The 26,926-nt window shown below is 27.1% G+C and overlaps 2 protein-coding genes across 2 annotated transcripts; both read left to right on the top strand.

The window, feature by feature from the left end:
- Positions 1–141: 141 nt before the first annotated feature.
- On the top strand, positions 142–17,805 carry LOC112688558 (calsyntenin-1). The gene is made up of 15 exons (XM_025561815.1): positions 142–564; positions 11,706–11,866; positions 12,725–12,846; positions 12,918–13,126; positions 13,224–13,370; positions 13,423–13,614; positions 14,326–14,589; positions 14,662–14,789; positions 14,861–15,038; positions 15,110–15,283; positions 15,367–15,499; positions 15,585–15,784; positions 15,850–16,154; positions 16,229–16,627; positions 16,710–17,805. The coding sequence occupies exons 1-15, from the start codon at positions 486–488 to the stop codon at positions 16,920–16,922; spliced, it is 2,904 nt and encodes a 967-aa protein (XP_025417600.1). The 5' UTR covers positions 142–485; the 3' UTR covers positions 16,923–17,805.
- A 7,859-nt stretch (positions 17,806–25,664) lies between these two features.
- LOC112688470 lies at positions 25,665–26,306 on the top strand. The gene is made up of 2 exons (XM_025561661.1): positions 25,665–25,698; positions 25,789–26,306. Exons 1-2 carry the CDS (start codon positions 25,665–25,667, stop codon positions 26,304–26,306), a joined length of 552 nt encoding a protein of 183 aa, XP_025417446.1.
- The last annotated feature ends 620 nt before the right edge of the window (positions 26,307–26,926 follow it).

Here is a 26,926-nt window from a genome sequence, read left to right as displayed (position 1 = left end):
AGGCGAGAGGCGGAGGGTCTTCCGCCGCGCCACAGTAGTAATGTAACGTTGTGTGTACATCGAGTGTGTGTGCGTGCGTGCGTGCGTTTCGCTAAGAGTGTGTGCGCGTGTGTACGAGCGTGTTACGGTCGTGTGCGTGCGTGCGTGCGTAAGACTACGAGTAGGTTTATATTCATTTTCTATGTCAGTGCAGTTCTGCTTTCCCGCATGCGTTTTGCTATTACTAGTTACGATCGAATATATTCGTGTTTTTCGCGTGTAATCAAAAGATTGTCACTTACCACGACCCTTGGTATTGGCATTTAGTTTAAGAAAGTTATTTGTTATTATTTTTTTTTTTTTTTTTTTTTTTTTATGATTTTCTATCGAGACATTGTTATGAGTTTCCATTAAACACATACACGATCGCGGTGTCATCCGTTTCGCGTGATCCGACGTAGTTGTTTTCCCTATCCCAACGGAACGCCCGCAGTGCAGCAGCAAAAATGCATTACAAAACGTTGTCATCGGCCGTCATCGTCGCCGCTCTCGTGCTGTTCGTTTCCTGTTCAGAGACTTCTGACGGTAAGTGATACCACAGCATCGTCTCTGCGGTGTCCACCATGTCGGTGTCATATTTTTTATTGTTTTGTTATCGACTGTGGTGACAGCGCAGTGGACTTGTCAGGCTTTGCGACAAGAAGTTTCGTGCCTGCGCGTGGGTATCGCGGTTCACGGGTCCATAACGGACGAAAAGAGTTTAAAAAACGTGATTTTTGTGCTATGGCTTTGGCTTGAGTACAACGCGCGTAGGTAGGTGACATGCAGGTATCTGTCACCTGTGTTAAAAAAAAAAAAAATAGTTTCGGTGCAGATCGTGCCTGATGCAGCGACGTCGTACGAGACCCGGAGAATATGTTACTGCGTGTACCTAGTCGCCGCCTGTGGTGAACCTGTTTTCTTCCGTATTCATTTGGTCACAAATCGAGTTTAGCATTGCAGTTGGCTAGCTATGATTTGTGTTTATTTCCAACTGCTTACTCATTCAGTTATTTATTTTTTTCAATCTTCTATCATATTGTCCTGCACATTCACAACCTGAATTCTGAATATTTTTAACTTGCGTTTTTAAATATTTACTTAAATATGTATTTTTGCGAGTGTATATGTTGCGTGAATTCTTGTGACAATATGAAATCAATATGCTAATATTTGTTCACAAATAAAATAATTGTTTAACAAATTTGTTTTATATCTAATCTAAGCACTTGTTTCGAATTTTATAAGTGGCATGACTCGTTTGTCAATTTTTTTTTTACATATCTTTCTTATTTTGTCTTGCTGATAAGTTTTATAATTACTCATGATTACTTCAGGCCACTTACAGAAACTGTTGATTAAATTCCTATATAAGAATGTAAATTTATCTTTCTACTGTTTATTTACCTGGGTATCTACTTAAATTTATTGACATTTACATTTATTCATTTTTTAAATTTATTTGCATTACATTATTTATTTAAATATTTAATCATAGGCACTGTTTTTGTTTTTAAATATAGATAATTATAAGATTATTATAAAAGTATGGAACTATATTTATAGAACTTTACTTTTTATTATTATTTTCTATGTCTATTTGGTTATTTTGTATTATTTATGGGTTTTTTAAAATGTATTTATTATCTCAACATTATAAATTGGGAAAAACTAAATTTTGAATACTTTTTTATACCAAAAAGTAATATACTAAGGTTGGAAACTGATCATAGTCTTATCACTATTTTCCTAGACATTCATCCAGAAACAAGTAACATTAGGCAGTGTTATTGGTCAACTGCTTTTAATCACTGTATGTACCTATTATACCATGACCTTATATTTTTTAATACATAAAAATAGAGAATTTATTCTTTTTATCAAATATTTTGATTAGTTTTTATTAAATTAACTAATTTAACTACAGACTTCAATACGTGTAAAATCTAGGGTTAAAAAAGCAATTCTCAAAAGTTTTCAACATTAATTTAAAATATTTTTAGGATTAATCGTTTTGTATAGAATTATCAGGGACTTTCACATACTTAATTTAAAATAGTTGGTAGGTACAAATAATTTAATAAGTAGGTAGAAATATTAATTCAGTATCTGTAAAACAGCTACAATTTCTAGAAATCATTTGTTAATTAAATTATAACACTTCAATATTATATCAGTTAATAGATCTATCATGTATACTTAAATACAATCAGTTCCGTTGAATGTGATTATATTGGTGCAGATCAAAAATTGATTGATTCCGTTGCGCAATTACATTTTTTTTAATGAAGATTTTCATATATAGATTTTAAATTTTTATTTTTATCATTTTTGTGTTTAATAATAAACTCAAATTTTTAAATTTATTTTATTCATTTTTTAGTAAAAAAAACAGTAGTAAGTAATATTTTATATATTAAAAAATTGTAAGAGTTTCAATTTTTTTAAAAATTATTACTGGAATATAATTTGATTTAAGTGAAATCTCTATTCATCTATATCTCCTAATTATGAAAAATGTATTTATCCTATGATAATTTAATTTGAAATATTTTACTATATTTTTATATGATTAAAAATCTAGAACCTAAATTATTCACTATTTGAACTTATTAGTAAAATGAAACAAAAATTAAATATAATCAGTAAATTAAAATGTATATCATTTAATTTTTAATACTTTTCGTTCATTTACTATTTAATAGTTTATATTTTTTATTAAAATATAAATACCTAAAAAAAATTAAGTGAAATATAAATTTAATTTATGAAATTTAAGTTAAAAAACTTAACTGAATAATGATAATATATTTCAATTACCTAATAAAAATATTTGAAACTATAAGAAAAATTATAGCTTATTTTGAAAAATTGCCAATTTTAGACATACAATATCACCTTCTTTAATGGATACCTCCTAATAACTGATGTTTTTTTAGTTATGGAAACATGTTCACTACTTTTCTATAGGAAAACCTCTGAATCTGAAGTACTCTAAATAATGGACATTTTTAAGATAATTTTAATCTTTGAAATTGATACATTTTATTATAAATTAAGAATAATTATGAAATCTATACTGTTAAGTTATTTTTATTAGATACATTATTATACAGTATAGTAGGCATATCTTTTTCTCATTGAAATATTAAATATTATCACGTCAAAGAAATTTAACTAATGGATCGTTGGATTGGTATTTAGTTTATTTAGTTGTGTTTGTGTTGCTAATACAAACATATTTTTTTCATAAATATTAATTTTTTAGATGAATATATTTAATTAATATAAAAATATATTTTTTTTTATTTCAATTTAATTTATAGTTCTATTTTACTTAAAATAAAATTTCTCCCTCTAAATATTGGTGAATAATGCAGCAATCGACAAAGTCTGATATTTAGAGGTTTCTCTGTACATTATTTCAAGTCTTTTTTCTTTTCTATTGTCTATGTTTGACTTGTAATAAATATATAGGTAGACCTCCATTTATATTTTTAAAGTTATTATCTTCATATTATCATACCATTTCAAATCATTTTTCTTATAAATTTCATTCTAGGTCTTCCTCTCCTTCTACGATAGTTGATTGTTCTATTTTTTATGTTGGAAAAAGTCTTAGTGTACTAAGTATAAGTTTTTTATGATTTAATTTTCCTGTTCTAATAATTATATAAAAGCTGCATTAAACTTTCTTTCAATCCAAAGAATACATAGTAATTATTTTCTAGTTTTATATTATGATTTTCTCTGTTTATATTTCCAAAGTAATGTTGTATGCAAATCTGTTACAATAGATTAATTTTATGTATTTATATCACTCAATTGTATCCTTTTTTAATAACTTCCATAAATATATTAAATTAATAGAAGTATGAGCTTGAGCTATCAAAAAACAGCTTATTTTAATCTTCTGCAGATTCTTCTATGTAAAAAAACATTTTTTTGATCTTTGCAAAGTTATTATGTAGGTAGTTGTATAATTATTCTGTATCTCCTATCCAATTAGGTTCTTTTCAAGGTAGACATAAATTGTGGATTGTATGATTTTTTTTTCGAGATTGATTAACATTATGTAAATATTTCAGTTCATGTTCAATCTAAAACTGTTTCTCTGATACATCTATTATTTGTCTAAGTTCAAAATGATTACTCTAGTTCTATTCTGTTTTTATGGTACTCAATTTACTCTTTTTGAAGTATGAATAAGGAGACTCATATTTTGATGGGAGGTTTTATAATTGTCAACACTTAAAGATTTCCCAGAATTAATTAAAGTTTCATTTTATATAAAATTTGTAGGCACTGTACCTTTTTGGTATAATTATTCTTTCTTAAATCTATAATAATGTATTCCGAGTTTTTTCACCAGCGAATTTCTACTGTCAAACTTTAATCTCATCTAATCTTACTACTTAAGTTTGAGGATTTGAATTACTTAAATCAATTTATTTCTTTATTATACTAGATTCTTTCATTTTTAATGTGATGTTTGTCTTTTATTTCTATATGATTTTCTACAACAGTTTACTAAATAGTATTATATATTTGCCTATTTTATAGGAAGTTAATATATCTTTGATTAATATAATATATTTATTTATTAATATTTAAATTATATGTATCTTTGATCTACAGTAAAACCTGTGTTGTGCGGAATTGCATGGAGCCAATTAAAATTTCTGTTTTAGGCAGGTTTCTATATAACTGAATAAAAAGGAAAATTTCTTATTATTGAGTAACAATTATCTGTACAACTTAAGGTTGTAACATTTTCTGTCCGATAATAAAAATTAAAAATTAATAAATATCACATGCTACAATAAATTTTAAATTTTAATAAATATTTACATTGTATGCATCAATTAAATATTTCAGAAAAATGATAAATTAAAATTTTAAGAACATGTTTAGTAGGTAGTAATAAAATAATAATAAAAATAGCAATAAACTAAGCAGTTTGAAATACAATTACAAATTCCAAAGTTTATGTAAAGTTTTTGTCTGGTTTTTTTTCTTTAACAATGCTTTTTTTCAATTTGTATTTTTGCCAACAATATCGTTTACATTTACTTACTATCACATTTATTCAACAAAAATTATTCTAGATTCTTGATGTAAATAAGTGCATCCTTGTACGTTTTTAATTGGTTTTCTTCATAATTAACTTCATTGTCCCCTTCGTTACCTTCATTTTCAGTCAGTGGCGTATACATAACTTTTGTATGGGGAGGAGGATCAGTTGCAAACATTATTATGGAAGGAAAATTTCTAAACCTAAGTTCCTGCACATTTAAATAATAAACAAGGGCGTCATTTCAACTTTTAAAAGGGGCAACTGATTAAATTTGCCTACTTCATAATATTTAAAAAATTATGGTTACCTATATATTTAAATATTTAATATTTATAGACGATCGACTATCAATAAAATATTTTTTTGGGAAAAAAACATCTAAGGATTAGTAATGAATGTCATAATGTCATGATGATAAACAAAGAACATGAAACGTTTCAATTTACGCAAAATAAAAACAAAAAATAAATAATAACATTAAAGATGGTAATTTATTTATTTACTTATCCTATAGACTATTAGTTACCTATCAATAGGTTTAATGGAATAATAATATAAATCTAATTAAATAAATACTTATAATTTTATTATTTGTTTTTTTGATACTTAACAGAATTTATTTGTAAAAACATAAAATTGTATCTCAAATATAATGTACCGTAGTTTGGGGTGAATAGAAACGATTTTAACGATTTTTTTTTATAGATTATTAGCTCAATTTTTATGTTGTCGATATCACGAAAACTGTTTTATAAAGATCACATACTCGTATATAGAAAATATAATCTCGTATATAATATTCCAAAAATAGAGTTTATAAGGTTCACGTAATAACGATTGTCATTAACTGGGGAGGAACTAGTGTTTCCCAACTTTTAATAAACCGTGAACGTGTATTTAAAAGAGAATATTATCTGATTTTTGAATACAAAATAGTAAATAAAAATTTACTATTTTCCGATTTTAACATTTGATCATCGGACAAAGAATTGCTGACTTTTTAAAATTTCTTAGAGTGGGACATTTGCCATCGTCTGCCCCCCTCCCTCAAATTACGTCCCTGATAATAAATAATAAAAGATATATATATATATATATATTGAATGTGTCAAAATAATAATTAACAATAAATCCTTGCAATATTTTTTTGTGTTTCCTTATAATTTCCTTACATTAAGTACACTATTTTATACAATTTTAAAAAGGCCTATGTGGAGATCTAACCCCACATCCCCCCTTGTATATGCCCCTGTTTTCAGAATCTGATAGATTCGAGTGATCGTAAATTAAAACATTCACGTCGTAGTTATTCGTATATACATTTTTGTCTACATTTATAAAATCTTTAACGCTGTGAATTGCCCATACAAGTACATAACCGCTGTACGTCTTCATATTTTTCATTATCGTCTTGCTTATCGTTTATTTAATTTTCATCAAATTCAGCCTTTGGATAACACGACCTTATAGTTTGCAGTTTTAATTGATTTACAGCTGCATTTAATCATTGGATAGCTTTTAGTACTGTAATATTTGTAGATAACTCAGATAGCACTGATATCCAGTAGCGGCTCGTAGTAAATATGTATTATGGGGAGACTTAAATTATTTAACATAAACTCCATACAACAACGAACAAGAAAACACCTTTTATTGGAAAATTAATTATACTTAATACTTAATTTAATATTCAGTTAATATTTTTAACTAATTTAATTGAAATTTTTTTTTAAACTAATTCAACTCTGCAATTTTTGTTATCTGCGAATTTTACAGATGACGGCGTACAGTGGCTAACGACAACGGAAATTATTGTCGTGAACCCAGTTTCAATAGCGTCTATAATACGCGGATTATTCTCCCTGGCCCCCTCTGTCTAACGAGTCAAACCATTCTGTCAGTTTCACTGAAACGGCGACCGTCGTCGAAATTACTAAAATAGTGTTTCTATCGAAATAACTTTGTAGGTTTTATATTTTGTGGCCTTATACTTACAATAATAAATATAGAAAATGCTATAACATATTTTCAATAAAAAAAAAATATTTCTATAAATTTTTAAATTGTTATTATTATTTATAAGTAGCGGTTTTTTTTAAGGGGAGACGCAGCTCAAAGTCTCCACTGACAAGCTGCCCCTGCTAATATTTTATCGATATTAGCAATAAGTGATTGCATCAGTGGCCGGCAATAGAATAATTTCACACATTAAATAATACCTTGATCTATGGGCTATGTAACCAAAATTGTATTAGGAAACCAAGCAAATTTTATTTTTGATAAATTGAGTTTTGGGTGACACACAGCATTATCCAAAAATATTATGATATGTTTTTTCTTTTTTAACATTTTACTGTTAAATTGTATTAACCAATCTTCCATGATACTTCAAGTCATCCAAGCCTTTGTGAGACAGGCAGTTTTTCTACATAAATATTTTTAAAATATTGAGGCTTTGCTGTCTTTCCTATTACTAAAGGTTTTTCCATTTCACCAGCCATGTTTCCACAAAGAAGAATTGTTATTTTTACTTTTGAAAGTTTACCACTGTTACATTGTTCCCCATTTTAATTTTAATGTTTTTGAAGGAATAGCGCGAAAAAATAAGCTCGTTTTATCACAGTTATAAATACAATCACTATCATGATATTTTATCATCTCACCTATATTCGATTTCCATTCATTTACGTCGTCAATATTGACATCATTAGATTCTCAACATACTTGAATCCATAAAATATATATCTTTCAAAAACATTTCAACCAACTATTGGATTCTTTGAAATTATTGTTCCCCAATTTAATTGCGATGTCCTTGAAGTTTTCTTGAAGCATTAGATCACTAATTGAAATGTTCTTAGATCTAGCTTTCCAATCATTAACAGTTTTCTTTAAACTTCGATTACTTTTGCCAAAATCTTTAAATTTTAACTTTGTTTTTAATTATTTTATAAATTTGTGTTTTTCCACATTTAAAAGTAATCATTAATACTTTAACGCTATTTCCTTTTTCACTTTCTTCTATAGTAACTTTAATGTTTTCATTTAAACAAATCTTTACAGACATTGTGAGAACAAGTAAGACGAGACGAAACGATAGGAAAATTACGACTACGGAGAAAATAATGAGCACTGTTGATGTAAATTCAAAATAAAATGTAGTTATCCATCGATACGTGTTTAAACGCTGACCTTAATATATGTTTGATAACAAAATAAATATGGGTATCACAAGTATTTTTGTTAATTTTATGATATTTTTTTTCCCGTTTTATTAAGGTTTATATAGTTTACGAGACGAAAAGCTAGCTTTCCGTTTTACGTTAAACAGGTTTCGTTTTATCAAGGGTTTAATCCTATGTTAAATTATAGAAATCTGCCGGGACCATAATAAACTTCCGCACGGAAAAGGATTTCGTCTTATCAAGAGTCCGGATAAGACAGGTTTTACTGCATTAATATACCTTTGCAAGTGTTCTTTACTAATTTTTCTTCTATTTCTTTTCATTTCAGTATTGCATAATTTTTTTGATACTTTATACAACTTTTTAATTTTTGTCTTGTATTAATTTCAAAATTCCACCAATTATATGTATAAAAATCTTTTTTAAATATAAAAGTATTATAAAAATATTTACTTTTTCTTTTTTAAACAAATATCATTACTTTATATCTAGTTTTATGTTAATTTTTAAATAAGTTTTACCCATATTTTAGATTGTGAGTAAATCAAAGAATCTTATGGTATGATAATATTTATTATTTTATTTTATATTTTGAATAATATACTGGTCCAAAAATTTCATTTAGCAACTTTTTAGATTCAAAATCGATCTGTAGTGGTACATTAAAATAGTATTTTTTTTTCAAAATTTCAATAGTTTTTCCAGCCTTTAGGAAAAACTATCAATTAAACCTAGTAAAAACTGTAAAAATGTGCTTTTAATGTAACTCACTTTAAGATTTTAGTCATGTAATCATAACTACAAAATTAATATGGCTAGATACTTGAAACTTTAACCTTATATCAGATATTTGTTCATATTTGAAAAAATGTTCAAAATATTTAAGTTTTTTTTTGTTTAAATATAGAACTTAGGAAAGTACCTAATTATTTTTTGAAAGTTATAATTTTTAAATTATAAGACTTGAAAATTTATTATTTATAATATTCAATTATACAATTTAAATTGTATATTTAATACTAAAGCTTTACTCAGAATCTTTTTACTTAAGAAATTAGTTATAATTTTTTTAAAATTCAATGCACTCATTACCATTATTTTATTTATTATAAAGGATAAATTTATAACTATAATATATTATTTATAATTTTAGTTAAAATTTTTAATTTTTATAAACTAAGTATAACATTTTGAAAGTATCTAATATCTTTTTATACTCTAAGATAGGGGTGGGCAACTGGTGGCTTCCAGCCTGCTATATTTATTCAAATTATATTATTGAATTTTAAAGTTTATTGTCTAGACTCTATCTTATCAATATAATAATTGTTATCTATTATTAAACATTGTTAAATGTCTAAATATATATATATATGTATATGTATAGCTTTCAACCATAGCTGTTTGTACCGCATTATTGAACTATATCAGTTTGTTCGTATTATTCATGTCGTATTATCGAGTGTGTTGAATTTATTATTTCCGTGTATATAAATGCTAATCAAAATTTATATTTTGAATGACCTTTTTTTTTCTATGCTCTGGTCTGGTTTAAATTTTCTAAAAATTGGCCCTCTAGTAATTTTGAGTTGCCCATCCCTGCTCTAAGAGATAAGCTGATATTATATTTTGAAAATATCTGTTACTTGACCTTGTATGCATAGTTAAAAAGCATTAAATATTCTTTTTAAAATTATTTTCTATATATATATTTATATATACCAATGTATAATAAATAGATAAATCATTATTTATGTTAATTTTAGGATTTCTATTTTTACAGATTTTTTTCATTAAACATTTAGACCATTGTCATTACTCTAACTAGTATGACATTTATTTGTTTGTAGTTTATATTGTGCTGTTTGTTGTATATATTGTACAAACTAATACTGTAAACCAAAAACAATAAAAATAATTCTATTCATTATCATTTAGCTAATGTTTAATTTTTAAAAATTTGTATTGTTCGTTTGGAATAAATAATTTTTAGTAGTTATTTGTTAATATAGCAATTCAATTTTACCTCACAAAATAATTATTTTTTATCAAAATGCTAATATATTCCTACTATCCTGATTATTATCTATATAAAATTAATTGTACAAAAATTGGTTATTTATTCATAATAAAATATTAGAGCATAATATTTTTATTTTTTATAAAGAATTTATATTTTAAAGGGTTTTTTAATGAAATTTTATTTAAGAATTTAAATACCAATGGATGTTTATTCTGTATTTTATTCCTGCTTAGATTGTAATTAGATTATAAAAAAATAATTAACAGATTTATTTATACTTAACTAATGTTTTGTGTGATAAATTGTATTGCTTATTTCTTTTAATAATTAAGAAAATATTCAGGATTTAATTTATTTTACCATTTGATAATAAAAAATATAGTTTTGTTCTTAAACAAAAACTTAATAAAGTAAGTAATCAATATGTCATTATGCTCAAAAGTACCACATAAGCAATATTGTCATAAATTGTTAGGTTTACTGATATTCTGTTTGAGGAACATTATACTTTATATAGTTAATCATTCTTTGAATATTTTACTACTGAATATTATACATTTAAATGTTCACTAAATATTATAAATAAAAATATTATTTTAATATAAACTAATTAAATCTTAAGTTATAATTTGTAAATCAACATATGATTTTCATAATTTGTGTCTTTTTTCAAATTCTATCATTACTACATCATTATATTTTCATAATACATTAGAAAAATTGGGAATTCTCTGGAATCCTACTGGAATTTCTTTTATTTAACCCTTAATATATAAAAATAATAAAATTCCATTTTAAAATTCTGAATCTTATTAATAAACATTAAAGGTAATTATTTAAATTATAACCATTGATTAAAAACCAATTTTTGAAAGATACATAATGAGTTACTTATTTGAATTATTAGCAGAAACATTTTTTCAATTGTTTATTTTAAGAAATTAATATTTTTTTACTGTAATATTGTATTGAATATCTTTAAAAATTATTATTTTACTTTGTCATTATATCATAACTTATAATAATTATTTAATGGTATACGGTTATTTAAAAATAATATTGCACATATTTATGTCTTATGGAATATATAACTTAATGGTTCATCAAAATAAATGTTCAAGAGCGTATTAGTTTATGATATTTATCAAAAAAATCATTTAAGTAGATTTTATGAGCTTGTAATATTTTTTTGGTAAAATTTAGAAAATACATTTTTAGCAATTTTCTAGTGAATTTCGAGTCAATGTTTTATATTTTTTTTTTTTTTTGGATATTTAAGAAAATGTTTATGCACCATTTATTTTAGGTATAGTTTTATATTTATAATTTTATATTGGACTCTTAATTTGTTGTATTATTCATTGTTTAAAGTTTAAGTCATAACTTTTTTTTTTTTTTTTAGAAATTACACCCAAACTGGTGATTGATGATGTAGTCAGTGGATATCATGGTTTAGTTAAAGAAAATGAAACACTAGTTGAAGTTGTTCCAGAAATTTATGCTATTGGTGATGTTTGTAATTTTAACATTGTCAATAAACATCACGGTGAAGCACCTTTTGAAGTAAGTATAATTATTTTAACATCAAAATAACATAGTTGCAATGAAGTTTAAATTAATAGAATTTCTAATAAATAAAATATACAATAGAACAATCTTATATATTAGTTTATATTATATTTAGTTAAATATTATATTTAATAAATAATTTCAACATTAGTTGGTCAATTATTTATATTAAAGTATGATAGTAAATAATACTGTAAATCAGGCACCGGCAACCCGCAGCCCTCGGAACTTTTTTCTGCAGCCCTCCTAATATATTTCATGGTGTTTTAAATTTTCCATGTAAAATAACTAAATATAATAGAAATACAATTATTAGTATTACATCATATGTATAATTTTTTTTTTTTATTAATGCGGCCCTTGATGAAAAATTGAAAAAAAATATGGCCTGCATTGTTAAAAAGATTGCTGACCCCTGCTGTAAATAATTAATAACATTATAATATAAATAAATAATAAAAACCTAGATAATTGATTATATATAATTGGACAAAATGTTTTTACTGTTTACATCTTATAGTATCAAATTGACATAATTAATCTATATTAATGTTACAACAAGATATTTTCTGTCAGTATTTTTAATTTTAATATTTATAAATGGACATTTTATTTCATGTAATCCAAAAAATGAGACAAAAATGACTTATAGTTGACTAATAAAATGTGTAAAACTAAGATAGTTATGCACATTTAAGATTTTATTAAACTTATAATTTTAATACCTTTTTAATTATTTGTGAAGTAGGTGATCATAATTTATCTTTTAATTGATATGCAATTTATTTAATGTTGTTTTTCTTTAAGGTATAAATTAATAACAGGTAATTAATTTAAAATTAATTTTTTTAGATAATTCTTCGTTCAAATGGTTATGCTGAACTCCGGGCTCATAAAACTTTAAATTGTGAAAAACGCAAGACGTATAAATTTGAAATTGCTGCAGTTTCGTGCTCTGGTATTATATCTGATAAGTAAGTTATAAATATTATATTATTTTAAATATTTATAAATACTTTAATCTAAACTTTTAATAATATTGTAGTGTTACTGTCCATATTACTGTGGTTGATATAAATGAATACGCTCCTCAATTCTTGGAAGCATCTTATGTTAAAGAAGTTGATGAAGGGCGATTATATGAAGAAATAATAAGAGTAGAAGCTACTGATCGTGACTGTACTCCACGGTTTGGTGATATCTGCAAGTACGACATACTTGATGATAATCAACCTTTCACTATTGATAATGAAGGTATTTACTATTGTAATTAATTAAATTCTAATTTTTTTAATTATATTTCTAACAAATATGTCATTTGCAAATAATTATTTTTATGATTATTTTTTAGGAAGTATTAGAAATACAGAGCCATTAGATTATGATCATAGTCATAACTACATATTATCAGTTGTCGCCTATGACTGTGGTATGAAACAGTCTACTCCTGCAATGGTTACAATTAAAATTAATCGTATTTGCAAATTGGGTTGGAAAGGTGTGTTAATTTTAATTTTAAGTCAATCAATCTCTAAGTAAATATTTTCCAGGTGTTCCCGAAGAAATTGATTACTCTCCAACTTCTGGTCGTAAAGATTTGTTCCCCAATGCTCAACTAAGATTATGTGATGATCCATGTCATGTAAAAAGTGTTAATGCTAAGCTTACACTAGCAACATCACATATTGGAAAAGGTTGTGATCGTGATACATATTCAGTTCAAAGTCAGAGAAAATTATGTGGTAAGTACTTTAACTTTATTTATGTTACCTAGTAATTGCATATGATTTACTATAATATTAAATTATAGTATTACCTTTATGCTTACCTAGCTATAGCTTATCTTATGTTGATTTAACACCTGTAATGTTTTTGTATACACATGTTTTATTTTTATAATAATATAGATTTAAGTGATCGATTTGCAATAATTTTATAAGTTTAATTTTTGTTCTTTATAGTGGTTTTATTATATGATGATGTCTCTATTCCATATTTACTTAATTGCATAAACATGTGTTCTTATAGAAATAATGTTAAAGTATGTATAAATAAAATACATGAGTGGATATAGTTTATATATTCTTTGTGTATTTATGTTTATGTATGTATTTACTTGTATTTATGCTTGGTTGTATTTCAAACCAAATATTGAATATTAGTTATTCAATGATTTATAAGATTAAGAAAAAAAAAAAATTCTCATATTTTTACTTTTTGTACTATAAAGTTTTTTTTAGTAAATTAAGGTCAAAAGTTTCATACAGCAACTTCTTTGATAAAAGATTGGACATAACCATTAACTATAAAATGTTATAAGTTAAGGAATCTATCTAGTAATTAGTAATTTAGTATTTTGAAGGATAATATTGTTAAGGTTACTAACAATTTAAATTGTTATTATATTAGAAATATTGTTTATTTTTATTATTTAAACTAACATTATTATACAGGGGCAAGTGAAGAAAGTGTTGAACTTTTACCAGCTAACCATGTACCTTTATCTGCTGGTAATGCAATTAAACATGATGAAGGTCGAGAATCTGATCAAATGTATGAATTTGATGGAAGTAGCACAGCTGTTGCTATACCTAATGATTTTCTTGATCATGGTCTATCATCAGCATTTACTATATCAACTTGGATGAAACATAAGCCTATGTCACACCAAGATAAACATATTAAGGAACATATTTTGTGTTCTGCTGATGATCATAGTATGTTATGATTTTAATAATTAATGCCATTGAATCTGAAAATTAATTGTCATTCAATTTATTTTTTATTAGAAATGAATCGTCATCATTATGCTTGGTTTGTTCGCAATTGTCGTTTAATTTTACTTTTAAGGCGTGATTTTTCACAAGGAGATCTTAATATCTTTAGACCAGCTGAATGGAGATGGAAAATTCCACAGGTAGTAAATAAATATAAACTATATAAATATAACTACATAAACGGTAAACATTTTCATAAATTATAATTTAGGTATGTGATAATGAATGGCATCACTATGCTGTGTCTGTCCAATTCCCTAATGTACAGTTGTACATTGATGGTGTACTTTTTAAATCTGAAACTAAAAATCCAGAAGTTATTGATGATTGGCCTTTACACCCAACAAAGGGTATTAATACTACTTTAACTGTTGGAGCATGTTGGCAAGGTATGTGAATATTATGCTTTTATTTTAAGATTATAAAACTTGCAGTATTATTATATTTTTATTTACTGTAGGTTCAGAAAATAAAATGAAACATCATCTCAGAGGTTACTTGGCTGGCTTATCAGTACTTTTACATCAATTAGAGAAACCTGAAGTATTGGCATGTTTACATAAGTGTAAAGAAAGTTTAGAAGTACCTGCAATGGAGTTGTTAGAACCTGGAATGGAACTACTTACAAATAGTGGTAAGTTTTAATCATTGCAAATACATATAATTTTATGGAAAATAAATATGTAACATAATTTTTCCTTATTTTTACCTCTTAAGAATTGACAGAGTTGTCTATTGAGGGTGATAATAAGACAAATTTGGAAGTATTAGTAAGAAAAATTGGTTACTCAAACAGCCGTGACTACCCAACTCCTGGAAGACGTAATCTTCACTTAACTACTTCCCTTATGTATGTTATAGCATTGACTATAGTTTAATATTTTAGCATTTAGTTTGTTACTTCTTTCTACTTATTTGTAATTGTCTTATTAAAGTTGTGATGATGGTCGTGAAGTTAAGATGCCTTCCACAGAAAGTTATGTAATGGTTCACAGACCTCAACAGCCTAATATTATTATTAGTGGTATAAACACAATCCCTAGAGAATACCACGAATTTAGACAAGGTGTACAAATTTTCCCTGATATTGCTATTAATATAGAACCAGAAAGTTATGATTATGAAACTAAACATCGTAAGTATTGATTTGATTTATACTTGCAATGATTATATTTAATGCTTACTCTTTTTGTTTTATAGCTGAATTGACAAATGTGTTAGAACGTCGTATTGATTCATGTGTTATCTCTGTTTATCCTTCATTAAATCCTGACCACGAGAAACTTACAATTCCTGCTCATGTATTGGCTAAATTTGGAATTTCTGCAAAGGTATCCAAAGACGGTGTAGCTTTCAACAATGCAGATATTGTATTTCATTATCAAGAAATTTTGCGTGATGTACTATATACTAATTTCAAACCTGCGTACTACTTAAATCGTCAGTTTAAATTGGTGTGCTCTGAAATGAATGGAAGATTTTTGAGTAACGAATACTTACAAACTGTAAATCACTTAAATTAAAAAACATTATTTTTTTTGATTTTGCAAGAAATCAATAACTCTTTTTATATTTTCAGTTGACTGTAGTTCATCCAAAATCTCCAACTGTTGCTGACATTACTACTACACTTCCAACTACAGCTCCCCCAGCTGCTTTGTTAATAGATGAAAATGAAGCTGAACCCCAACCAGCTCACGCTCAAGTGGTTCAACATTCTGTAGAAACTAAACAGTCTAAAACAATAGTTAGTGATTTTGAGGGATCTATTGATGAACGTGCACAGGCTATTGTTGCTAGTGGTGGACATGCTGTTACCATTATCATTGTTGTGTGTGTTGGATTCTTGGTGTTAATGATAACATTAGGTATTGTACGTATTAAAGCTGCTCATCAAAAAGCTTCACAAGATGAAGTTCAGGACACTGAGATGGCTTGGGATGATTCTGCTCTTAACATTACCATCAACCCTATGGAGGTAAATTATATTAAGCTCCTTAATTATTATTGTACTTCAACTATGTTACATATTTATTAAAATTGTTTAATGCTACTTCTAGCAATTGGAATGTGATAGTAGTGCACAAGCTGGTGGAGCGCTGTCAGTTGGCAAACATAGGCATGCTGATAATGATGATGATTCTTCTGACGATAATATGAGTTATGATTATGATGATAGTTCAGATGATGGTGGTGGTAACGAAGAAGATGATGGCTTGCACAGAGGTTGTGCACCTCGTTTGGAATGGGATCATTCTACCATGTCCATCTAAGTTGTATTTTACTATCAAAAAAAATCATACGCACTAAAAACGACTTGCAACACCAAACCTTAAAAAAGGTTATATGGTGATTCTATTTTTAATACTAAACAAAAATCACTCTTTTTTTGCATATCTTTCAAAAACGCTTGACTAACGCGCTTAGACTATTCAAACTTTGTTCTTAGACATACAAATTTTTAAATAAGTTAAAGAGTGGGGCATTTTTGGAGGTCAATCATCAGACTTTTTTGCTGTCCTTAAGTTCAAAATATCTTATACTGTTATTTGTTTGCACTTATATCATTTATACTTTACAATGTATATAAGTATGAAATGTACTAAAATCTTGACACTGTTTAACTGTTTCTGTGCAACCGTTTATTATTATTATTATTATTTTTTTTTTTATATAAATATTCACAGTTATATCATTTTACTATTATTTTAAGTAGCATCATCCCCACTCTTTCCTCTAATTTAGTTTTCATACACAACAATTATATGTATATTTATATATATATATAAATTGGAGAAGACTGTAAATAATGTAAAAAAAAGGCTAAAATTCGCATTTTTAATGTGCCATTTGAATCAATAATATATGTTTAGTTGAGTTCTGGCAGCTTGATAAATCAATACCATTTCAAACATTTCCTCCTTTCACTCCATATTTCCTCCCAATGCACTTGCTTGCTGTCTTCTTAACATTCGAACAGCCATTTTCTTGCCCCAATCTATGTTTCCATTTTTATATTTGATACCGTCCAAGTAGGGTTTCCTCATGAATTTTTATTTAAAAAAAAAAAAAAAAAAAAACTGTATTTTTCACTAGTATTATTGGTTGTGCAATAAAGTACTTAAATATATTATAATAACAAATTTAATGAAATTATTATGCACCTTGTTACTTTGTCAGTGATATTTTTTTTTTGTATAACCATTGTGTGATACAATAGTTAACTTGGTGAATATTTATTCATTTTCTTACTATGAACAAACACTACTCAACCGTAGACTAGTTAAAAATGAGTAAATTGATACATATTATATTATGATTTTAATTGTTATATTTACAAATTATATGTTTATCTTAATTTTTATTCAAAATTATAACCGATAAATTACTAACAAATACTAAATAAATAATGAAAACATTATCATTACTTTTAAATACATATTTAAAATTAAAATAAATATAATAAATGAATTAAAAGTATATAAGATTATTTTTATGTAAATTTAGAATAAATTGTAAGACACATAAACTTAAAAAGTATTATAAACATCTTGCTTTGGTATATCTTAAGTATATATTAAATTATTAACTAATTAGGGTGTAGGTAACGATTAATGGTATATTATGTATTATCTTAATAATTTTTATTTAATAGAAAAGTATTGTTTTTTTTTATCCTTGGTTACTAATTATAAATTATTAGTAAAATTTGTAATTTAATTTGATTTCTTCCTAATCAAAAATATTAAGTGCAATAATATGTTAAACCTATTTTCTGTATTATGTATTCTATTTAAATTAAAACTGCAATGTAACATTTATTTTTCTGCTAATATAAATAAACACCTACACCCGTTTACATTGTTTTTTACCTAAATATATTTCACCATAATGTTTCCAACTTTTTTTTTCGTGTTTGAAAAACATATGGTTTGTTATTAATGAATGATGCAAATATCAGTGGTTTTTCTCATATACTATTTAATTTAAAACGTAGAATACAGACATACAGCTCTCTAGCGATCCTTATTTGTTAAATATTTTAATATTGTATTTGCTTATTAATCTGAAAATTTTATTTGGAGGAATCATAATTAGTACTATAGTATCTTATACTTTTGCTGTAGTATTTGATTGTAGTTACAAATATTAAAAAGCTGGTCGATAGAATAGTCAGAGGGTGTGCACCTTTAATAGAATGATATTATTCACATCAATAACCGTTAAATGTTTTGCGGGTTAAGTAGTATATAATGTCCAAACATTTGTGAAAAAACATGTATGTATATCACTTGTTTGTAAATTTTAAGTCTGTGCCATGGGGCATTGCAGACTTACAGCCAGTGCCAGCTCAATGGATTTTCTGGATGCTCACATATTTATTTTATTTACTTTATTTTTATATATTTTTATAAACTTTAAGGTTTTTGGTATAGTCTTGATTAACAATAAATAAATATTTATTGATATTTATATTCAATAAATTATCATTTTTCGGCAATTTTATTATAATATTATTTAGATAAGTGATATTCGTGAAAAAGTATGCAGGAGCACAATGCAATCAGTACGCTCTCCCTCTTCATATGACTGGCATTGGTTACAGCTATCAGGAAAGGATCCAGAGAAATTATTAGGGAAGGGGTCATTTTATATTGTGGATATAATATAATATATAAAATTCAATAGTTCTATAATATTATAAGTATTGATGTATGAATATTTTTTAACACTAAAGGAATACATTTTTAACTAAAAGTTTAAAAAAAAAGAAATAAAAGAAAACTTTTTATTTAAGAATAATAAAAAAAATATTAAATAAAAAATTATAGAGCGAAATCTAATTTTCTTTTGGTTTTTGATAACGTGTCAGTAAATAGTTACTATAGACAAAATATAATTGTTATCAGTCAGGGTTGGTCTGGCCCACTCGAATTCTCAGCAATTCTCTGAGATTTTTTTTCAAAATAGGGACCCAATCAGCGGCGAATCCACAGTTAGAGAACTGTAGGTCAAGCTATTTCAAGAGGCAACTTTTTAGAGTTGAAAGTGGATTATAAATGTATTCCTTGAAACAAAAAAATAACAATATGATTATATAATATATATTTTTTAAGTTTATTCATAATTATAATAGTAAACATTTATTTTATTTTATGAAATCTCTTATGGGGTCTGGCATAGAGATTTTATTTTACTATACAATAAAAACAAATAGTATCATTTGAGGGGGGAGGGGGTAGAAACTGGGTTATTTGTCAGTTTAAACTTCAACTTATAGTCGGCACACTTAAAAAATATGTCTTCAAAAGGCCAATTTTCTTAACAAATATTAATTGTTGTGCATTAGTTGATCTCCTGAACATTGCTAAATCCGCTCCCGGACTTAAAGCAACCATGCTAACATGAAAAATCATAGTAATTATTTTCTTGAATTAAATTAAAATAATGTTATTCTTATCTTAATCTTGGAATATTTTTTATGTAATTTATAGAGCTAAGTATAGCTGTTATAGTTTATACATTTTTGTTCTCTTGATCAAAATCGAACAAATATAAATACTTTGAAAAATTGAGATAAAAGTTGTTAATGGTCACATACACGAACACACTGATAATTCGATAATATTGACTTTGGAAAAATATAAAAACAAATATTCATTTTTGTTGTAATGTTAACGATAAAGGCAAATTAAATAAAAAATAAATAAATATTTAGTTTATTTAGTTTTTTAGATTTCGAGCGTAACGATAAACAAAATTTTAGTAAGTATTTATTGAATCTTACTTCTATTATGTATATCTATATTATGTAGTTTAGGGGCCTTTTGTAAATTTTTAACCGGAGTCCCAATCATGAGCCAGACCGACACTGCATACAGTGCTTGACTTGAGGGGGGACGGAGTACCCCAACTAATTTTCAGAAATTTTAGCGTCCCCTACTATTACGTAATAATTATAATGCTTAAACAAGTTTTGGGGACGCTTTTTTTTTTTTTTTAAGTAAATTGAGTCCCCCTTATTTAATTTTGCCAAGTCAAGCACTGTTGACGTATAATATAATAATTTTTTTTTCGTTTTGTTTCGTCATGACATTTGGGGGGGGGCATCGCTACCCCCCTTGTATCCATGTCTGACAGCTAAATTTTTTTTCATGATATCAAATGACCACCAAAGAATGATAAACAATCTTAATATATGTATATTGTTAGTATATTAGTGCTAACTATTGTTAGTATAGTATATTGTTGTTAATCATAGTATATGATTTCCAAACTGTGAGGCGCAAGGCAAATAGTTATATTGTATATTTCACTATCATATATTTATTTTTAGATTGACAGTAATTTGCTTTTATTAAAACAATAAGAAAATGTTGTTTTATGAAAACACGGGAGGCACGATTAATTATTTTTTGTTTTGGGGATGCATGAACCAAAAAAGATTAGTATAGAGAATTAATTTGGTAAGAGTAAATACTGAACCTTAGAGAAATTAGTGGTGTAAAACTGATACGTTTTGCGGCGGCAATACACATTTATTCAATGTAGTTGCTCCACGCATTATTAGAGGAATAATTGTATTATAAAATTAATAAGTGGTAAGGTAATGAACTTCAAAACTATGTCTAAGGTTATTATAAAAACTGAAGTGTACGAATATTGTGTGGAATTTTTATAGTTTTTTACAGCTCAAATAAATATATTATGCAAGTTTGCATTTATAGGATACTCTTTAACATAGAGCTTTTTTCTTTTATGTATAAAAGTTTTGTGTACGATAAAAAATTTTTCAAATCTATGCGATTCTTTGGACATCATGGTTTTGTAGATTTTTAAAAAAAAATTAGTTCTTCCCTACCAAAATATGGCTGATCTATGCCATAAAACAGTAATTTAACAGAAACGAGTAAGAATTTGCTGGAGCAATCAGTTGAAACGCTGGGGTATTGATGGCATAGGCGTAAACGAGGGCAAGGGGGCCACTGCCCCTAGAATAAAACAGGAGAGGCAGTGCCCCCTCTGATATACAACATGTCTTGTTTTAAAATAAGTATAAAACAACTGGTTATAGATATTACTAATCAAAATTTTTTTTAAAATCTCAATTTTCGCTTATTTAACATATTGTCAGAAAATGAATAATTTTATATAAAAATATGGAAGTAGTAAAGCGAAGTTAAGCCGCGGTCAGGGTTGGACTAGGCCGCCGGGATTAACAATCTAAACAAGAAGAGAAACAATAATGACTAAAAAGTGAATTGGTTGTAGGAAATTTTACTTATTTACACTCAGCGTAGTGCTAAAGGATATCCTTTCCTAGGCAATGATTTTAGTTAATGGAAGGCGAGCTAACTGCTTTTCTTAAATGAGTACTGAATGTGGTCATGGGAGATGTGTCTTTTGGCTATATATGATTGGTCTTATACTCTGTGATTTAATATACATATTTTACGAATTTTACAAATTTCACATATTGATGCGTATGAATTGTGTATTTTTATTTATAATCGTTGTTTAAATGCAAGCTTGGATAATTTTGTGCCCGAGGCAAAATCATTTTAGACTAGGAGCCTATATTAACAAGTAGAGCGCGGATGTATATGCATATAAATATTCTGATTAGTCGTTTGATATGCTAACATGTTGCTAATATGTTAAGTTAGCACAACATTTGTTTTATGATATAACCATTTAAACAATCAAATTTTTTTAAAGTATATTTTTGCATATTTCGATATTTACCCATTCATTTTTATTTTAAGGGCTTATTTCATGTTTTTAATTGCATATTTTATTTTTTAGTGCATATTTTAACACATTAGTGCATATAATTGTGCAAGTTAAAGATTTTTAGCGCATATTTTGTTGGTTTTTAATGCATATAAATCCGCACTTTAATTAATAATAACAATTAACAATTCAATCTACACAAATATTTTGTTAGAAAACTTTAGACCAGTGGAGGATTTAAGGAAAAAAGCCCAGGCGACATACGATATAAATGGCCCAAGAATTATGAACCGTCGTAAAAACTAACTCGTAACTTCCCTCTTAAAATACTGTTAAACTAGATAGGTATTGAACCAAAAAAAAAAAAAATATATATACACACATTTATTTAAATCGTCCAAACTGGATATATTATTTCTAAATAACCTTATCAAAATTATCATTAAATTTAAACCAAAAAAATTTATATTGTTAAACTAGTATCTTACTAATGTAATTCGGTAATTCAAGTATTTGTAAATTATCTTCTGGCTTCAGCAAATATTTCAATAGTTGTGTCTAGATTTTTTTTATTTGCCACCGATCTTTCGATAAAAATATACTGAATTTATTTAAGGTTTTTTCACTTAAAGTGGCACAACGATGTTTTTTTTTTAATTCATTTTAAAGAACTCATTACTTATTCAGTACTTGCCGTACTAACAAAGAGTGTAAGAAATAATCTAAAAAAATTGCTAAACTCTGGATAACTGTCTATCAAATATTTATCAATGATACATTTTAAGTTATTCAATGGACTGTTGTTAATAAAATCGTTATTCTAAGAAAAATATAAATCAATAAAACTAATTAACTTATATTTCAGATCAATTGTAAAGAAATCAGCGTATTTCTCAATCAAAATACCAACACTGATATCTTAATCACCTTCTATGAGCTTTTGTAAATTTTCAGGCATCAAAAATACAAAATATTCATATTACTGCACATTGTATCAAAAACTTCATAATAACTATGTTCACCAAACTTTTTCAAAGAAGAATCAGTAGCTTTTTTACCAGTTATTTTCTTAATTCGCCGATTTCTCACTGTTGGAAAGTCAGCATGATCTAAACCCATTTTTTTCCAATTTGCTTTTGCCATGAAATTATTGTAAGATTTTTCATTTCTGGGATTTTTTAATTTTGTTAATGCTGTTGAAATACAATTTTGAGCCATTATCAAACCAACTTCTTCTTTTTTTTTTGTAGTTGTAGTTGCCCAGAATTGATAAATAAAAAAAAAAAAAAATCATTTAAATGATTTAAATTATTAATTGTTTGATATATCAAGCATTGAACGCCACCATAACAAATTAAAAAAAGAAATAACCAATTATTTGATGATAGTAATGTCTAAACAGCCATAATATCATCTCCAGATGTTCCAACTCTTGATATCTCATTTTCTAGGCAGTCTATAATGCACTCGAAATTTTGAATTAAGGCTTTCACAGCTTTTAAACGTGCCGCCCAACAAGTTTTACTCAAACTTTTGAACATTTATGATGGGAAATTAATTTAATGATAGCCAAGTAAATTCCAGGATATTTATAATTTTGTAAATTTTCTCGATGACCACGCCTAAACCGGACAATCTTTTACAGTATCGAAAAGAATATTCAAAATCGTGGTCCATTTCTGTTCTATTTTAATTTTTTTGTTGAAACAAAAATTAGTGAACTGAAGACTGGGTCTAGGGCCCGGGGGTCTTTACGGGTAGGTTAGGCATAATACGGCCCAGACGGCAAATGTTCATTTTTTTTCCCGTTAAATCTGCCACTGCTTTAGACATTCAGGTATTTAAAAATACTTAGAGTTACGTAATGAAAAAGCATGTATTTCATCTAGAAAAAAATTAATTTAATAATAAATCAATGATAAGTTATAACTAAATAGGTAGTACATGTTTTATAATCAAAAAGAGTTTCATAGTTATATCTCAAGTACCTATAGACTATTCAGGTTAAGAATGCCCAGTCGTTTGGACGAAAACTGGTTTTTACTACGCATGTGTCTTTTCCACGAGGAGCGTTGTGGTATGCCAACGTGTTCGACTTTTTATACGTAGCGATTTGACAGTGCGATTTGACATGATCTATAATATTATAGTTTATCTGTATATATAAAACAGTAAGCTGATTGACTGATCTATCAACGCACAGCTCAAACCACTGGACGGATTGGATTGAAATTTGGTATAAAGATAGCTATTATGATGTAGGAGTGCGCTAAGAAAGGATTTTTGGAAATTCAACCCTTAAGGTGGTTAAAAAGGGTAAAATAGATAAAAATTTAAAACGTTTTTTTTTTGTTCTGATTTTTTAAAATTAAGTATACATACTGTGTAAAACAAATAAACATTGTCTATAAACTTTATTTTTTGAATTTCAACCCCTAAAGTGTTGAAAAGTGTAAACATAGAAAATACCGCCAAGCCGGAACCGTTGAATCTATGAGTATGAAATTTGGTCAGTAGATTCGTTGCATGATGTAGACATCTGTAAGAAAGGATTTTTCAAAATTCAACGCCTAAGAGCGTTAAAAAGGTTAAAAAGTGTAAATATGGAAAAATCACCTAGCCAAAACCGCTGAAGCTATGAGAATGAAACGTATTGTTTATATATGCATATAAATGTTTTGTTTCACAATGTAGACATCCATTGAGAATGGATTTTTTAAAATTCAACCTCAAGTGAGTTAAGTTAAAGGGTTAAAAAGTGTAAAAATGAGAATAAAAAGAAAAACTTTCTTAATCAATTTGATTTAGCGAAAGTTAGAAGTACTCGCCACATTGCCTTAGTTGTAGCATCTTCTGGAATCGCAGTTACACTGCTCGAGGGTGATCAGTTCGCCCATGCTACCTTCAAACTAACACTAAACCTAACAACTTCGGTCACTCCCGTTTGTAATATATTAAAACATAGTAATTTCGCGGAAGTTTTAAAAAATACAAAAATTATAGTGCGGGACGAAATTACAATGGAACATAAGGGTGGTGTTGAGGCTTTAAATAGATATCTACAGGATATAAAGGGAAATAAAAGGGTAATGTGTGGTGTAACGGTCTTACGGGCTGGAGACTTTTGGCAGACTTCACTAGTAGTACCAAAAAGAGACCAGAACTGATGAAGTTAATAAAGTCATGTCATATAAGATAATAAGATAATATATAATATATAAGTCATATAAGATCTACTTTGTGGCCTCATATTTATATACTTACTCAAACTGTCGAAAAATATGAGGGTATACTTGGAAGAGGAAAATTTTTCTGGTAGATTTTCAGATCTTTAACTTGAAATTGGCAATGGTGATTATCCACCAGTTAATGAAATAATAACTATCCCAGAAAATGTGTGCACAGTTGTAACTACGGTTCACGATTTAATATCAAAAATTCATCCAGATATTGCTCATATTCATGATAAGCCTATGGAATGGTTATGTGCACGTGCTATACTCACTCCAAAAAATGACCAATTGGCGGCTATCAATGATACACTGCTGACGTATTTTGAATGGCAAGAAAAACAATATACTTCGATAGATACGGCGGTGGTCAACATAGACGATGCAACTAATTATCCGGTTGAATTTTTAAATTCATTGAAACCACCGAGTATGCCACATCATAGGCTTATTCTGCGTGTGGGCACACCAATTATGTTATTGCGAAATTTGAAACCACCTAAACTGTGCAATGGGACCAGGCTTAAAGTCAAAACTTTACATCGCAATATAGTAGAAGCCACAGTTTTAACTGAACGTGCAAAAGGAGAAACTGTGTTTGTACCACGAATCCCTTTGATTCCGAATGATCTTCTGTTCGAATTTAAACGATTCTCAAGTCTCAAGTCCAAACTCTCAAATTTGCAGGAATAGATTTGTGAGATAACCGTTTTTCACATGGGCAGTTCTATGTAGCTTGCTCACACGTAAGCTCACCCAGTAGCTTGGTTATTTTGTCGCCTACTAATAGATCAGCGAAGAATATTGTTTATTGAGAAATTTTTTAGAAAACATTCTGAAAAACTATTAGTGAAACATTTAATTTAAACCTTCACCGTTAAGATTTATCGCCAACAAAGCTACGGTCGCTAAAAACTATAACTTATATAATAGGTTGTGTCACAGTGCTTCCTAAATTTTTTCGATACACGGTGCCTTTTTTGATCTAAGATTTTTTCAGGGCGCCCTTCTCCAAGCCATAGCATGACTAATCATAAGGAAAATTTTATACCCGATAGTATTTCATGACGGCGCGGCGCCCCTGTGGTGCACATTTTGGGAACCGATGGGTTATGATAATAATTATTATCTTAAAAACTAAATTAATATGTATAAATAAAATATTATTTCAATTATCATAATTAATTTAAATTTCAATAGATTAAACAAAATTTAATGTTGTTTGGTTACCTAGTTTTTTATACTTAAACCCGGCAACGACGGGTAATTCAGCTAGTAAAATATAATTGAATACACAACGGGTAATAAGGTTT

This window comes from Sipha flava, unplaced genomic scaffold (assembly GCF_003268045.1).
Source record: "Sipha flava isolate LNK unplaced genomic scaffold, YSA_version1 110_pilon_pilon, whole genome shotgun sequence".
Lineage (NCBI taxonomy): Eukaryota > Metazoa > Arthropoda > Insecta > Hemiptera > Aphididae > Sipha > Sipha flava.
The sequence above is the reverse complement of the archived record's forward strand: the minus strand, read 5'-3'. Positions and strand labels throughout refer to the sequence as shown.